Source organism: Vipera berus (assembly GCF_964194415.1).
Source record: "Vipera berus genome assembly, chromosome: 1".
Taxonomy (NCBI): Eukaryota; Metazoa; Chordata; class Lepidosauria; order Squamata; family Viperidae; genus Vipera; species Vipera berus.
This window is the reverse complement of record NC_138202.1, coordinates 158,661,606-158,679,468: the sequence shown is the minus strand read 5'-3', so window position 1 is coordinate 158,679,468 and position 17,863 is coordinate 158,661,606. Positions and strand designations below refer to the sequence as shown.

General features: G+C 40.6%; 1 protein-coding gene across 2 annotated transcripts in view; it reads left to right on the top strand.

The window, feature by feature from the left end:
* TLK1 (tousled like kinase 1) overlaps positions 1-11,757 on the top strand; it is an 85,777-nt gene extending 74,020 nt beyond the window's left edge. For both annotated transcript variants that reach the window (XM_081313328.1, XM_081313329.1), the window contains exons 18-21: positions 606-741; positions 5,517-5,628; positions 6,099-6,206; positions 10,562-11,757. In XM_081313328.1, coding sequence (XP_081169454.1) covers positions 606-741; positions 5,517-5,628; positions 6,099-6,206; positions 10,562-10,738 — 533 coding nt within the window. In that variant the 3' untranslated portion in view covers positions 10,739-11,757. The remainder of the gene's footprint in view (positions 1-605; positions 742-5,516; positions 5,629-6,098; positions 6,207-10,561) is intronic.
* The last annotated feature ends 6,106 nt before the right edge of the window (positions 11,758-17,863 follow it).

Genomic DNA, 17,863 nt, shown 5'->3' with positions numbered 1-17,863 from the left:
AAATATGTTTGAGATACAGGAACTTTTATCTATACCATTAAGATGGTATTAAGCTTACCAGTTGTAAGCTATCCAGAGTCATCTGACTGGTGAGATGGGCAGCAGATATATTAAATAAAGTAAATAAATTGCCTTTCACAGGTTTCAAGTGCTACATGGGATAGTTCTATAAATATGTAACGATATTTCAGTTCTGTAAAATCGTTAGGTCTGTGCAATGCAATTGAAAGCAGAGTATTGGAATAAGCAATTCACTGAAGCTGTAAAGCTCATTGGTTGCTTTGAAAGCTGTGCTCTGTTAACTCCGTGGGTATGGGTAAGCATAGACAACACTTTCCCTGTGTCCACCAATGAAGCAAAGGAGCTAAGCAAGTATGTATATGCATTGAGAATTGGAGCAACTTTTAAAACAGCCACATGAGCTCTACAAAAGATGTGGGTGTTTGAATGATTCAAAGAGAGGTGCTTTGTTCATACTCCTGCAAATCATGAAACACATCTTTACTCCTTTGTTCAGCCCTAAAAACGATTACATTCTCATCATCTGAATGAAATGTTGTTGAGAAACTATAATGGGCTAGACTTGTTTTTTCTTCTTTTGATAGGAAACATCCTTTTGGTTGATGGAACAGCATGTGGAGAAATAAAAATCACAGATTTTGGCCTGTCCAAAATAATGGATGATGATAGCTATGGTGTTGATGGAATGGACCTAACTTCACAAGGAGCTGGGACTTACTGGTATGTTATTTTCCATTTCACAAACTTTTTTTTTCTTTTGTTAAACAAAAAGATGAAATAAAGTTTTTTACATGACATTTTAGTTATTCTCATGAATAACAAAGTTTATGTACAGCTGCCATACAAATGTAGCAAAAAGACAGGTATCGCGCCTAATTCAGTTTACATCTTAATGGTATAGAACACAGGTCGGCAACCTGCGGCTCCGGAGCCGCATGCGGCTCTTTGAGCCGTCTCCTGCGGCTCCCAGCCGCCCGGTGCGCGCGCACCTCTTCGAACGGGCAGTGGTGCGCGCGCACCTCTCCCAAGCCGCCGCCGTCCGGAGACCTGCCGAAGTTTGGGGAGGTTTGGGGAGGTGCGCGCGCACCTCCCCAAACCTCCCCAAACATCGGCAGGTCTCCGTACCTCGGCGCCCTGCCTGCCTGCTTCTTTCCGCTGCCTGGCTGCCCTACGACGTAACCCGCTTCATGATCGAGTGCGACGCCTGCAAGGACTGGTTTCATGGCAGGTAACACAAAGCGATCGGGCCTTTCCTCCCCCCCCCCCCCGCTCTAGGGCAGAGATCCCCTTCCTATCGCTCGGGGCCTTTCGTCTCTTTGGCTCACCAGGGCTGCTCCAGGGCTGCTCCAGGGCTGCTCCGCTCCGGCGAGAGCGAGCGGGAGAGGAGAGATGGTGGGCTCCTGGCTGCCGCTTCTGCTCTGTGCAGTTTTCCAACAGGCCTTTTTGGAGAAGAGGAGGAGGAGGAAAGCGGTTCCACAATGTCTGGCTAAGAGGGAAAAGCCAGTCCCGGGAAAGATCCCTACCGAGCAAGCGGGAACCGCAAGGACTGGGGCAGCAGAGGCGGCTCCCGGAGAGCCCGCGCTCCGGGCGGTCACTTGCTTTGCGTCTCCTGAGGGAAGGGGGGGCGACTGGAGCGGGCGTGTTTCCTCGCCTGCTGGGCGCCGCGATTTGCCCGGGGAACGCGTGGGCCCCAAATGGCAGCGTGGAGCGAGGAAGCGGACAGCCAGGGCTTCCCCGAGAGCCGCGGCCACACAGGGTATTCCTTGCCGCGCAGGCTGCTGAAGCCTGGCTCTGACGCCACTTCGCCTCGGAGCGAGCGAGTCCGCTCTGCCAAACAGGGGAAGCAGAGTTCCCGGCCGCCAGACTCAGCTGGAGGGGAAGAAAAAGACGGCGCCGTCTGAAGAGTCTCTGGCTATCTTGCTCTGCCCGTCTCCCGCTTGCAAAAACCTCCTCAGCTGATCGGTCCGGTGAAGAGGCCGGGCTTCCTTCGGGGGGCCTTTCATTCCTGTACAAGGGGGAAGGGGAACTCTGTGCTTTTGTGTGTGCGTGCGTGTGTGTGTGTGTGTATGTAAAGCACGAGAGAGGGAGGAAGAGGGGGGGAAAGCGAGATCTCAGCGCCGCTTGGAAGAGAAAAGGAGCAGGACAGGCACGCTCGCTCCTGCCCCACTCCTGCGCTCTTCCTCGGCCCACTGCGTCGGCGCTGGGTCATGTCAGCCGGCTGCGCGTTTCCACGGCTGTTACCCGGCCTGCCGGAAGGCCCCGGTGGCTGCTGGGGCATCGAGAGAGGCGCCGGTGGCTGCTGGGTCGTCCCGGCGGCCGCGCTCTTCCCCGGCTCGGTGGAAGGCCGCAGTAATGTGGGGGCTGCATACAGATGCCGGCAGCTGGTCACGGGACCCGGTGAGTCCCTCCGCGGCCTCGCCGGGTGTCGGGCGTGTCGAGCCCGACACCGGGCAGTCTCCCTGGCGGCGTCGGTCGATCGGAGGATGCAGCCGACGTGCGGAGGGCAGGCCCCCAAGACGAGGTGGGCCTGCGCTAGTGGTGTGCGAGGATGGCGGGGGTGGCTCCCGTGGCGAGGAGGGCGTGTCCGTGGGGGGTGAGGGCCTCGCGCCGTGCTGCGAAGAGGGGCCCTGCCGAATGTCGCGCCCATAGGCCGCAACAGCTGCCGCGGGCCGCCTACAGAGCTGCCGCCTTCGGCAGCCTGCAAACGTGCCGCGGCAGCTCCCCCAAAGAGGAGGAAAGCCGCCGCGGCCCGTTTGCAGGCCGCCGCCCTCCTCTCTTTGGGAGAGCTGCTGCGGCACGTTTACAGGCTGCCGAAGGCGGCGGCGCCGCTGCCACTGGGAACCAGTTCCATCACACACACAGGAAGGTGGCAACCGTGGGTGTCCGCGCATGCGCAAGAAAAACCGTTTGCGCATGCGCAAGACGTTTTTTTGCGCATGCGCGTGCATGGACGCACGCATGCGGCTCCCACTTTTATGTGTGTGTGATGGAACCGGTTCCCAGTGGCTCTCTTCCTTTTTTGGGTTGCCGACCCCTGGTATAGAATTTATCTTTTATCATGCTGAGCTTAATAAAAACCTGATATGCATATACAAACTGAGAAGTATTCACTGAAGGCATTTCAGTATTCAACATATACATTCAGGCTGACAAATAGCCATCTTCTTTTTATGTATTTTTAAAATGTAAAACATTGGTTCTGTTGAAAAAAAGAAGGTAAACACATACATTTGATTTGTGAATTGTGGTGATCATTAAATGTTTCACTGCTGAAATCATCAAAGTTTCACCAGTATTAGCACTCTGCAGATACTTCAGGAAAAATGCTTTGCAACAAACGAGTATATGAAGGACAGGATTTTTCCTCAGATCCTTAAAGCAGCATTGCATTGTGACTTTAGAACTTTGTAAGCTGTGCGTAAACGAGATGTGCAGGCCAAGCCATTTCCCTTCATAGGGAAAAAAAAAGCAAAGTGTGTGATTGCAAGTGCATGAAGATGTGGCCATGTTTTGAATGTATTTGGTCTGTAAAGTTGTAATTTGTGAGCATTCAGAGTGGCTTGTATTCATCTCAGTTATGTATCTTACCAACTCCCCACCTGGGTTTTGAATTCTGTATCAATTCAATTTCTAGTTTGGTCTACCATAATTTGTTACAATTCAGTAAATTTGAGTTTGTTTGCTAATCCAGAACTAGAAACCAATACTTGTAATAAGGTAGTATGATATATCCTTACTAGTCCTCCTACACTGAGAAGAATAAAACACATGCATTTTTGTCTTTGTACTCCAGAAAAATTAAAAAGATGGGATTTTTGTTCCGCTAAAATCGCTATTAAATATGCTGCAATCGTATTCCTTACTCATAATATCATTTGTAGTAGAACAGAAATTACTTGGAGGAGTTAAATGGTTTTACACAATGGAGTACAGATATTGAGATGGAGATTAATAACTCAAAATCAGTAGCACTCCTTTTTGTAGAGACCTAAATGTCATTACTAGTTTATAAATGAAGTAGATATTGTACAGGTCCAAACCTTCAAGCATCTGGGGAATGTTTTTCTTCATTCTAGAGTCTGAAACAAACATATCAAATATGTGAGTCAAAATGTACAGTACATCAGTGCCGTAGTACTGGATTTCTTTTCAACTAGAGGTGGCTCCTACATTCCTGCAACCTTACTTCTCTGTGGAGCCCAGTGTGATTTATATTCTAACTTCTCTGTTGGTCCAATCTGAATTGTAAGAACTTTTTTCAAGACCCCAGATGCATTTCAAGTGCTGTCTTACATCCAGGCTAGTGAAGATAGAGCTGAGGATTTGGACTGTATGCTTATGTTTGTTAAAGTAGTTGTAGTTGTAGTTGTAGTGGTGGTGGTGACGATGATAATGATGTTGGAAGGGACTTTGGAGGTCATCTAGTCCAACCCCTTGCTTAGGGAGGAAACCCTATACCATTTCAGACAGATGGCTGTCCAGTCTCTTCTTAAAAACTTCCAGTGTTGGAGCATTCACCACTTCTGGAGGCAGGTTGTTCCACTGGTTAATTGTTCTAACTGTCAGGAAGTTTCTCCTTAAGTTCTAGGTTGCTTCCCTCCTTGACTAGTTTCCATCCGTTGCTTCTTGTCCTGCCTTCGGGCGCTTTAGAGAATAGCTTGAGAATAGTTAAGTCTAGCCATATGAATTTGGTTCCTTAACACTGGTTTTCCTTCATGATGTTCATTCATATGGCTTTTAATCAGGATGACTCTTGTTTTGAGTCAGGAATTCAGAGCACCAAATAGACCTCTTTGCTTCTGAGTTGCTTTCGAAGAAATAAATTGCTGCCATAAACCAACAGTGTGTTTATGTCTTAACAACTCCTACACATAGAAGAGCACACTCATTAGTAAGATGAAATGGCTGACCCTCTGCAAGGCTGTACAGAAAACAGGAAATTTCCATTCAATTAGAGTGTCTACCCTTGTGGATCTGGAGCAGTAGAGCACAGTAAACCATGTGCTCCAAAGTTCTGTACTGTTAGCCTTGCAACCAATAGTGTAGTATTAGTTCACCATACTAATTGCCACATTTCATAACTTATTTGGGTGAGACTGAAGAGTTGCTTGCTTCATTTTACTTTATAGCTCGGACATTGAGATATGTATAAAAGTAGCAAAATTTTATGTAGTAGTGTAGTTCACAAGTCAGAGAAGAAAGATATAACTGATCCTAAGATGCAAATTTTCAGGGTTTTAATGTTAAGACAGTTTTATAATAATTAAAATAAACTCTTAGATCAACAATGTTGGGTCCTGAAAGCTTTTAATAAACTTAATATAAACCAACCAAGTAAATAACTTAGGGTTATTATGAATTGCATTAACAACATACATGCCATTTTTACGTTTGGGCTTAACCATTCTTGACTAGGTTTTTAACATATCAATCTTCTAGTGGACAGCATGCCTGTTTACCCTGAATGAATCTTTTCCTTTCTTGTTTTCGTTCAGGTATTTGCCTCCAGAGTGCTTTGTTGTAGGAAAAGAACCACCAAAAATTTCCAACAAGGTGGATGTGTGGTCAGTTGGAGTAATCTTTTTCCAGTGTCTGTATGGCCGAAAGGTAAGCATGCACGGTAACTGCAATTTTCCATACAGAAAAGTTTGACTAGCATAATTCCATTAATCAAGAATATGTACAGGCAAATACAATTATTATTTTTTCTTCTGTTCAATCGTGTCCAAATCTCGGGGACTTCCTGGTCAAATCCCTGGCAAGATTTTTTGAAATAATTTGTTATTGCCTGCTTCCTAGACCTGAGAAAGTTGGCTGGCCCAGGGTCACCCAGCTGGCTTTGTGCCTAAGGTGGGACTAGAACTCACAGTATCCCAGTTTCTAGCCTGATGCTTTAACCACTGCACCAAAAGGGCTCTCCATTCAACTTACACATAATTTCATTTCCCATTGTTCTGAAATACTTCAAAATATTTTAATGTAGCATGATTTTAGATTTTACAAAATAAGGTTTCTTTTTTCAAACAAATATATGCATGGTATAATGAATTCTGAACTTTTTTTTAACCTCTTTCCAGCCATTTGGCCATAACCAATCACAACAAGATATACTTCAAGAAAACACAATATTAAAAGCCACTGAAGTACAGTTCCCAGTAAAGCCTGTTGTGAGCAATGAAGCCAAGGTAAAAGAGTTCAACCATCAATTTTGATAAGAGTGTAATATATTTGACACAAGAGGTTTAGTCAGACAAGACATTTAAAGCTAACTACAAACAAAATGTATTTAAATTTTTGTAAGAATTGTTTTTTAATTTCACATGGGAATTCATAGATTTAAAAGCAAATGCATTTTTTTCCAAACAGTTTCTGTGTTTCCCCAATTTATGTAAATCTGTTATCACATGTTGGAAAAAACCTATCAGATACTGAAAATGATTCTCTGGAATCCTGAAACATTGATCTTGTTGAATAAATAATAAATGTAACTAAATGTTAAGATGAGCGGCATTAAAAATACTTTGAACATCAATAATTGCAGAAGTCTTAACTAGATAAGCCAATTTGTTTTGTTCTGTAATCTTCAATTCTAGAAAAAAAATCCTAAAGTACAGTTATATTGTCCTAAATCCTAAATTACAATATCACTGTCACTTGTTTAAAATTATATTTGCTATTGTGAACTAGGCATTATGTAATGTTAAATCAAGCATGTGGTTAAAATGAACACTACTACTTTCCCAAGAAGCCAGCTTCAAGCAGTGCATTATAAATCTTAGTTTAATTAAATTTAAAATTTAATTTAAAATTTAATCATAAGACTATTTCAAAAATCTCTGATTTAAAAAAAATTGCAAATTTCCTGAAATAGAAAGAAGGGATTATCCAATCTAAATCTTTGTTTTAGCTCATTGATGTGCTTATGTAAATAGTTCAGAACAAGCTTTATTTCCTCCAAGCTAACCTAATGAAATGGCATGTTTTAATGGTGTTTATGTTGAAAAGAAACATCAGCCATGGCATTCGGAGACAATTTCTGGTTGGTTTAGCCATAATTTCTGACTAAATAGAAATAGTTTGTTTCTAGCTTGTTTAACCATTAGTCCTTGTGTGGAGTCAAGTGGAAACTTCTTCGTAGAATTCTGCCATATTTAGCTTAATTTTCCATGTTAATAAAGCCTCTACACATGAAGGGAGAATACTGCATTTTCTCTCTACTTTCCACAGAAGAATATGTCCAGGAACGCTATTTTTGTTGGTAGTCCCATCCAAGTTAAACAAGTTCTGTGAGCTTAGCAAGACTGGGCTTGCCTGGTGCTTCTGGGCTTGGATTAAATATTTTTTATATTGTATAGTGCTACTTCTTTCCAACTGCGTCATCCTTTTCACTGTAGCCTATTATCTAACCTGATCCATACTTCCATTCTTTCATTCTATAGTTTCTTTGCTCCTGACAAAATTGTTAGTATTCTATCACCAACAACTTTCCACATCTAAGAACATGTAAAGTATAGTGAATGCTAAATTTGGAAATTTACTAGTCCAGAATGATCATAATCTAAAGTAAAAACAGGCTGATATTTGGAGTTGTGTTTACCCCACACTTACATTATCCCATCTCAATAAGTAAACTATATGCAAATCGCTGAATAATTGTACTGATTGGATAGATTTTTGGAGCTGAGAAATTCTGAAGATAATATTAATACATATAAAAGAGAGCATGATACAGAACCTCTTAATGAATCAAACCTTTCAGGTTTTAGAAAAAAGTAAGGTTTTTGAACCAAGAAAATGCAGTTCTTAAGTCAATCACTACAGGAGACTTGCATCTAATAAAAACAGTGCTGATGGAATGCAGAGACTTTTTAAAAACAAAACAAAACATAGTTTTTATAGAAAAAAATTACATTGATAATAAATACGTTCAAAGAAAGCAAAATATAATTACGAGTATAGTAAATGTGACCATGGAAAAAAGAACTATGAAAAAAAGGAGATGGGAGAAACAACAGAAAACATGAGAATACAGATAAATGGCTTCCAACCTTCCTCTTGGCAGCTATAGTACAATTCTAACCAAACCTGTCTTAAGATTACATCATGATTCTCTCTTTTCTATCACATGCATCTCATGCCTTCCAGCTGCTCAGCTAGCTCAGCAAGCAAAATGCAAAAAAATTTCTTCCCACTGATTACCTATGAGGGAACAGCTGTGAGATAACAAGTGGGTTATCTCACAATCTCTCCTTTATTCAGAGAGATTTCATTGTTCGTTGTTGACCTTCTGGGTGTTGATTTCTGCCACAATGCCATCTCCACTCCTTTGAAGATATAATTCACTATAAATCACACCAGAAACTCCCTCCCTCCCAAATTCTTCATTTTTTACATAGTATTCTAATTGGAATTTCCTTAACTATATCTGTGTTATCATCATCAATCTTCAGTATTACAATGCTGCTGCAAAACATGGTCTCTAGCCTTCTTCATGATAACATGCACATACCTTAGAACACTGTTTCATTTTGCAAATCATGTGTTGATCCTGTAAACCTTATCAATCTCTGCTTCTGTGTCATCATCCCAATCTAAAAAGTAAGAAATGTAACCATTTTTTCTTTGATATCTTCCCCATGAATTATCACGGGTCTCGTAGAAACACCCAAAGTCAGAGGTGGCCTGTGGGCCATAGAATGCCCAAATCTGCTCTAAATCTTAAACAAAAATCTTTTTCTCTCACTTCCAGTTGTGCCATGTTGTCTAAATCTTTCTCCACCTCTCTAGTTATAACTTCTGTGTTGCCATTAATTTGTTTTACATTTTTCAGCCAGTTGTCCTACAGATTTCTCAGTCTTCTTAACTTCTTTCATATCCTTTTTCAATCCTGGTAAATCCTTCTTCCACTACTTTTTTAAAAGCATCCAAACTATTGACAGTTTTGTTTTGTTTTCTTTTTCTTTTAAGTCAAAATATTTTAAGCTGCTTTTATTTCATCTTAATTGCAAAAAGGTGACTTACCAAGTGCCTTTGTTCTTCCCTGTCTTTCCAAAGATCCCTCTTAAGTTTGCTTGTTTGTTGCTTTGTATTCCCCCTGCATTATTTTTACAAATAACTCAAGGTAGACATATCTAACACACCTTTCTCCTCCTATTTTCCCCACAACAACTCTGTGAACTGAATTGGGCTTAGAGAGAGTGACTAGGCCGAGGTCACATTAATTGTACCCAGAAGGGTTTAAGAAAGTGAGACTTTGGCTGGTTATATGTCCATAAAGACTACACAGTAGTTTTGAACACAATGTCTCCTAAGCCACTAAAATCGTGATTGACCACAAGAAACTCAATTTCTGTGATCTGTTTGTGAGGAGCAATTATCCAGACTATAACTGGGCAATCTCCCAATATCTCCTTCTCCAGAGGGAACTTGGTTGGTTAGAACTTGCTATCTGGTTGGCAAGCTTGGCCATAGTGCTCTCCTTGCTCATAGGGATGCTTGCAGGGATGTCTAACCTGCCATAGCTCCTCAGCTAGAAAACTGGAACGTTATTAACAGAACAGGAAGAAAAGAGTTGCTTTGGCATCAAGTAGCCCAATATCTAAATAAATGTTATTTTCATCCATTCATCTTCTCTTTTGCCTCTCCATATTTGTTTCTAGGGGTTGGGAAATCTTCCAGGAAGGAAGTGAGGTTCCTGAGAGGAAAGTGAATCAGCGTATTCACTTTTCTCCCTGGGTACATATTGATGCCTCTCCTGAATCAAAGAGATTTATGTAAATGGAAGGATCATTAGATGCACACTAATTCTGAGTTTGTTTTCTATATTTTTATCGAAGATTATTATGCAAATACTAATGATTGGGAGAAATAAGTAATTTCTGTCTCCAATAACAAGATTATACATTTAAAAGGAAAGATCAGGGAGAAATGGCACAGAATTAAACGTTTTTTAAAAATTAATTGGCAATATATATTATTATGTACGTCAGTAACTGATTTTGATTTCTCATCCCTTTGCAATGATTTAATCTTAAATTAGAATTCAGTAGATTTTAGAACAACGTTACTCCCACTATTATAATGTGGCTGTTGAAAATAACCTAATACGACATTGTTGAGCAATTCATTTATGGCCTGCTTGTATTTTCCTACTTAAAAAATGTTGCTGATAATTAGCATCTCTGATTACTTAACATATTATACTTAACTATAAATGAAACACAGGCTCTGAATTTGTTAGGAGGTGCTGAACAAATCTAGCCAAGCATGGCTTATTGAAAACATCTGCTAAATTAATGTAAAGTGAAATTTGAATCAGAGACTTCAAATTTTATATTATGCTACTTCATCATTTATGAGAATGGGTTTCCATTAGAACAGTGGGATTTTCACCTACATGTTCTTCAAATTGAGGTCGCCCAACCTCTAGGACACATTTGGGAAATGGAAGAAAAAGGAGGAATACAAGCTGTTGGTTGACATTCCATCAGCAAACTGCATTTAATTCCACAACCATGCTGTCTGTTTTTCCCCCTTCTAGGCCTTTATCAGGCGTTGCTTGGCATATCGTAAAGAGGATCGATTCGATGTCCATCAGCTGGCTAACGATGCTTACCTACTTCCGCACATGAGAAGATCAAACTCTTCAGGAAACTTGCATATGACTGGACTGGCAGCCTCTCCCACACCACCTATATCAAGCATTATTCCTTACTGAAGCTTCTTCACCGAGATGGTTTTGCTTGACACCTTCATGATATTTAGCTGCAGTGGACTTTCATCTGAAAGCATCCTGTTAGCCTTGTTTACGGCAGGACAATTTTAACAATGGTGTCTTTATACTGTGGTCCTTCAAAGAAAAGTTGTTTTTTCTGAGGAGACTGGATCATGATCTGAGAAGGGTTACCTTTATTTTAGACGTTCACTTTGAAAACTTGGAAGGACAGCATTGCCCGCTGCCTCCCAACCAGATGTACTGTGTTATTAAGACTGAAGAAAATGTGTGTTTGGACTTCTAGGGAGGGAATACTGTAAATAATCTTTTTACTTTAAAAAAAAACCCTTTTGGTTGATACTGGAGAGTTCTTATAAAGAGGGGTGTAGTTTTCATTATTTCAATAAAGAAGAAAATGGAGCACAGAACAACAACTCAGTGCCTGGACAAGATAAAGAAAAAAGCTTAAATAAAAGAATCTTTTCTTCCCAAGAAGTCAACATTTCAAAAACCAAAGTCAAGTTGAGTGACACAGCTTTGTTTCTTAATTTCAGTGGATAGAAGGGATTTAATATCGGGGTGGGATGGGGGTAGGGCTGGTGCGAAGTTTTTAAAAATGTGTTTGTTGATTGAATGACTGTATTTTCAAAGGGATAAAAATAACAGTTCCAGTGAGGGAGCAAAATCTAGTTTGAAACTAGCTCAACTATTTAAGTGGCATTTTGATATTTAGCAGAGTTGTCAGCTGATCTCTGCTATCCTGGCTTTCTGTGGAGGAGTTACTAGGCCATGTATGTAACCAAAAGCAAATTGGTCGTGTTTAATGTTTCTATGCAGGATAATGACAAATTCCCTTCTAATTTTATTGTAAATGTATTGTACAGATGTCATATTTTCAGTTTAAAAAAATTCAGCAACTTATTTCTGTACAAATGTTTAAAAGTATGGCTTTTTCTAATTGGATATTGTATTTTTTTTAAGTCTCATTGAAGGCGCTTTTAATTGCTGCTAAATGATGTTGCTTTTGCTTTTGCAAAAAACAAAAACAAAAAAATCAAAACAACCTCCTTAAGGTGCAAGTCAGCTGAAAGTCCTAGAGAGACTGAAAGTAGATAATTCATTAACAATCAAGGCATGTCAAACCGATCTGTGTTGGAACTGTACAGTACAGTTCAAGTCAGTTTCCTGAACTGGAGCACGTGGATACTAGATGTAGAAGTTGTTTATGGTTATTCTCGGTTTCTGGAAGTACTGTCTACAAGGTGGGAAGATGTTCCTCTAAAGAGATGTCTCTTGTGGCTTGTACAGATATTTTAAAATGTGAAACATTTTCTAACTGCCTTGTATGGTAAGGTTTTTTCTTTTTCCGAATGCAGTATCTCTCTTCCATACAAGATTCCTCTCGTCATATTCATAATACTGAATACTTGTATGTAACTTTGTTCATGTTGCAGAAGGGGAGGCTGCATTACCACCGGTTTTTCATTTAATATTGTACAGTTAAAATGTGGCTCTTGTTTCTGATGTTGCAAGCCATTTTGTTTTTGTTGTACATAAGGATACATTAACTGTCTCTTCAAAATGCTGCTGAAATTGTAGAGAATGTAGCCAAAACAGTAATAAAATAATGAGAGTTGACATTTAAACTGGTTTTCAAGGTCTTCTTTTGGAATATAAAAGACAGTAACAATATCTTTTATTCATAATGCAAGGAATAGTTTCCCTAAGTCACTCAATGTAAAACCAATTATTTTCTGTCCATTGTGTTTAATCAGACCACTACATTCTGTCTTGGAACCAGTCCATCTATTATGTAGGATAATGCACCAAATTTCGAATTGCCTAATCACAAATTGAAGGATTCTTTCTGCTAATAGAGAGAAAAAATAAATTAGTAAAAGCATCCCATTGGATGAAAAAGCAATCTAGTCTATTTTGTATATTTATTTCCTTATCTCTGAAGCCCCCTACACTATTTTAGAGGGCCCTACAGTCCTCCAATGCAGTCCTAGGAGGATTGGGGGGATTTAAGAAAAATTTGCTTTATTGTGACACACTATCGGTAGGAGATGACCAGGCTGAGCCCGAGGGAGGGGTCAAATGTGTCATGAGTCATGAGTCCCTATGTGCCCACAAGAGATCTAAGTCCGCCCCCCCCTTGAGGCCTCTTAATCTCCCACTCATTTCCTTTGACAGACTCTTTTGTCAGATTCTTGTAGAGAACTTAAGCTTAAAATAAATCTTCATACTCATTTGAACTGCCTGAATCACCTGATTTCTCTGGTGCTTGACATTATCCAACCCAATCAGAGCAACAGCCCCATAATTTTTGCAATGGCACATGAAGGGAAGATTTCATTATTTTTTGCCACAAGTTCTAAAAGCTTCATCTTAAAATAGGTGAAACGTATGTGTGCTTGATCATACCAGTGCACCTACAGGGTTACATCTCTTCTAAGTAATGTGTGAAATGATTCCTGTTATTCAAGAACATTGAAAATCCTCTGGTTTGTGACCAGTTCTGTTTTTCAGCATTTGTATTATTGCTTTTTAACCTTTCTTACTTTTCACAACTTGCTCCACATTAACTCATTTTATTTTTTCTGCGGAAATTAAAATGAACATCGGCACAAAAGAGTGTAGTGCCTAAGCTGAAGTGTGGGGGGGAAGTATTAAGAAACAATAGTTAGGTTATTTGGCCAGCATAATAAGCTGTAACTAGTATGTACCTAGCGCTCATATAAAGCATGTTTTCCAGCTTTTAGCGTGAACCAGGCTAAATTCAGTTTCTTCAACAGCTCACAGCTAAAACGTCCCATTGTTTACCTTTTCAAGTTTTGCACACAAGTCTCTCATTTGTAATTATATGGATATCTTCATTGTTTTAGCCAGAGATAATACTTGCTCATCTCCAGTAATCTGTCACTTCATCTGTTCTCAAAGTTTTCTCAAAGATAACAGGTAAGAGTTCAGCTAAACAGTACTACCTTCTAATTCCTTCGGTCCCTTAGGAAAGAGGACCCTAACCTTTTGGGCACCAGGGACCGGTTCCATGGAGAGATTTTTTTTCACGGACCGGAGGGGGAGTGGTTTTGCATGCTGTTACATCCTGCAGATGGGGCGTCACTTGTTTGCACAGACCGGTTTCTGGCATACCGCAGACTGGTGCCGGTCCACAGACCTGGGATTGAGGACCCCTGCCTTAGGATGCAATTAATCTGTGCCTGGAGACATAAATTCCTTCTAAGTAAATAGTTCCTGATTGCATTTCTATAAATCTCCAGGTTCAATCTTAGTCGTCCTATGCTTCACTAGTTCCTTAAGTAACATGCCTGTTTTTTGTTGGAGGAAACAACCTTTAGTACTTCAGGAGCTCTACGCTATGTTGCCTGTCAACATTTTGCTTTCTTCATTTAGCAGCTGATCTGCCAATACCTCTTTTATTTGGAGTACAGGTAGTCCTCGACTTACGACCACAATTGAGCCCAAAATTTCTGTTGCTAAGCAAGATGGTTGCTAAGTGAGTTTGGCCCACTTTCACGACCTTTCTTGCCACAGATGTTAAGTGAATCATTGCAGTTGTTAAATTAGCAGCACGGTTGTTAAGTAAATCTGGTTTCTCTATTGATTTTGCTTGTCAGAAGGTCGCAAAAGGTGATCACATGATCCCGGGATAGGGCAACTGTCATAAATATGAATCAATTGTCACGCATCTGAATTTTGAGCACATGATCGTGGGGATGCTGCGATGGTCATAAATGTGAGAAACGTTCATAAGTCACTTTTTTCAACGCCGTTGTAACTTCGAACGGTCACTAAACGAATGGTTGTAAGTCGAGGACTACAAGTATATCTAAGGAAGTCCTTTTTGCTATTCTCCGCACCCTTCACTCAGTTCATTATGAGTGTCTTTTGAGTTCCTTCATCAATTCTACAGTTCACAAATAGCTTTCTGTTTTCTTCCTTTGTGACTCATCTCACTATCCATTTCCAGCATTTATCCTTTGCAGATCTTTAATAAGCTTCTTTCTTTTTTGAAAAGTGAGGGATTCCTTAAGGTTATCTTCTGTGGAGTTCGTCTTCTAACAGATCTCAGGAAAATTGAAATAACTTCCCCCTTCCCCTCGTGCAACTTCTTGCCTCTTTGAAAGATCCATAATCTACATCTTCTTCCTTGGAAGGGTGATAGTTGATAGGAGTGCATACTGCTTTTGTTTATTCTGCCATTTCTTTTAACTCATACTCTGTAACATTGCCCAATCGTTCATTTCAACTTCTGAGCAGGAAAGAAACCATTTGGTGCAACTCCTCCCATGCATTTTTTTTTCCTGATGCTTTTGAGAATGGCAGAATTCTACATTTTGGTCATGGAAGCCCTTCTGTGTGCATCGATCAAAAACATCTTGCTTATTTCCCATATTCTGAGCATTAATGTATAGATAATGAGGGCTGTAAACCTAAATGGGCATTTTTATTTTATTTTCAGAAGCAGTTATTTATTTATTTAATTGGATTTGTATACCGCCCTTTCCCGAAGGACTCAGGGCGGTTAACAGGGTAATTAAAACAAGAAATACAAAAATTAAAAACAATTAAAAAGATTATAACAGTCCCTGAAAAAGTAAAAAACCCCAATTAAAATTAGAATTAAAATTCTCAGCCTGGGCCAGAGAGCTCGAAGAGCCAGGTCTTCAGGTCCCGGCGGAATGAACGGAGGTCGGGGGCAGTCCTCAGCTCCACAGACAGCTGGTTCCAGAGGGCAGGCGCACCCACTGAGAAGGCCCTCCCCCTGGGTGTTACCCGGCGGCAATCTTTTACCGGCGGCACCCTGAGAAGGCCCTCCCTGTGGGAGCGCACTGGACGAAGGGAACTTGATGCTGGCAGCAGGTGTTCCCTCAGATATCCCGGACCCAAGCCATTTAGGGCTTTAGATTTCATTAACGTCTTCATTTTATGATTCTTACTCAGGTCTTTACTAAGAAGTTTGTTTCTACCGCCTTCTTCTAATTTACCTCATTCTGCTTGGGTCAGATGCATTTTTGTCATTATTTGTGAGGTGAAACTCAGCTCATGGGAGGTCGTAGTCTCAGAAACAAATCTCTCTGTCACCACCACTTACACAGACAGTGGTGGGCTGTGGTATTCTTTCCTCTTCAATGAACTGGATGGAAGCACTTTGAGCTTCCATCTGGGACTTTCAGAGTTGCTAGTGACATTGTTATGGCTGTTCTTTGTAGCACTGTCCCCACGTACATCAGCAGTAAGAAATAATTGCCAGTGGACGTGATAGATCTTGGAAGTTGTACTCGTAGCATTAAAATTTCTCCTGCCAGACCGCACACTTCCTAAGCTGAGGGGGCTGGTTCACATTTGTTTGCTTCACTACCTTGTAACAGTGAGTCATCAACTACCGTGACTTTTCTCTTTGTCTTGCTATCAAGCACAGTTGCCCTTCTGTCCGATTTTTAGGGATCTGTCATCTCTCCAATTCAGCAGCATGTCTTTTCCCAAACAGTCAGGCCAGATGGGACATTAGACATCTCGCCTGGATTATATCGCCTTCTTAGAATGGGAATTTTCTATTTATTGTGCAGTTTTGTTTACTGTCATACAGTATGTGTGTATCTCTGTCTTGTGTAAGTGTATGTGCGTTTTTGTACATTGCATACTACAGACAATATTTGGAAGTTTAACTGATGATAGAAGCTTCTCACTCTATTTGCTTTTGAGTCTTTTGTTCTAATCACTGCAGCAATTAGAAACCATAAAAAAAATATCTTTAAACTGAGTGGTTTTGATTGCTTTTCTGCTCTCCTATGCGACTTTTCTGTCTATATTTGTCACTCCTTTTGTTCCATAATTTCTGGTGGCTCCACCTCGTGCAATGACTCAAATCACCAAGATCTCATGAGACTTGACTCTTTCACAAGATTTTGGTTGTTCAAGTGGCTGACAATGATGCCCAGTGTTCATGAAGTTGCCAACTTTTGCCTTAAGCTTTGTGGTCCTATGCACCACAATCTATAGATGTCTCCACTGTTGACCTTGCAGGATACTTTGCTGTTATTTCCATGCACAGCCACTGCTTTATGAAAGTAAGCAAAGCATCTTTGCCCATCAGAGTGCTTCTTTGAGAACACGTTCTGCAGGCAAGACACTACTGCAGCAAAACATACTGTCCACAGAGGTAAACATGGAAGGCCAAGACTCCTGATGTCCTTTAATTGGTCCAGAGACTCCATACAAGCAATACTACCTCAGCCATACTCTTTTCCAGTTTTCCATATACATTGTCACCCTTGAGTATCTTTAGCTTGGGATCCAGTAACGATATACAAGAGTTGCAATGTATCTTCAGCCTCCACTTTATATGAAATAGTATGCTTTGTTGGGAAGATGGAAGAGGCAAAGATACAGTTCCAAACGAATCTCCAGGATGAGCATGGAGAATCTATTATGGTGGATAGGAATATACTGTATGCCTATCTTACTAACAAGAACATCATTTGAAGAACACCCTTCCTGTTGAGGAGGCAGACATATTTAGGACCAAGGGCAATTACAGAATTTAAAATATTTTATGTTTATAGCCTGATAGTTGGGAGCAGGTATCCAACAACTATCTCTCTTTTTCTCTTAATTTGGATTACCGTACAATCCAGAGATTATCCAGTCATCCAGTTTCATAGCTGAATAGCCTTTTTACAAGGAAGTAAATGCCCATTTCCCTAAAGAAAGTTTGGCCTACCTGTTGTCATAAAATAACTGACGAAGTCAGACACACACAGTATGTAATTGACAAACATGCATTTTGTTTTTACTCATTCTTTACCTTTTATTTCTTTACTTTGATCAGCATGGGGATGAGGGAATTCTGCCCACTAAGTGGCATTTAGGCAGGCTTATAGTTTCAACTCCCCTTCTTGATGCCTAGTGTTCTGCTGATCCTATGTCCTACCTGTAACAGGTGAGAAAAATTAGGACACAAAACAGTTTAGAAGAGAAACTAAGCCATTTGGTTATGTCATTTTCACTTTTGGTTGACTTGACTCAGCAGCATGTAGGCAGGCTTAATCTTATTGCATTCCTTGTAGGATAGACTGGAAAAATCTACCAGACAAACTTAGC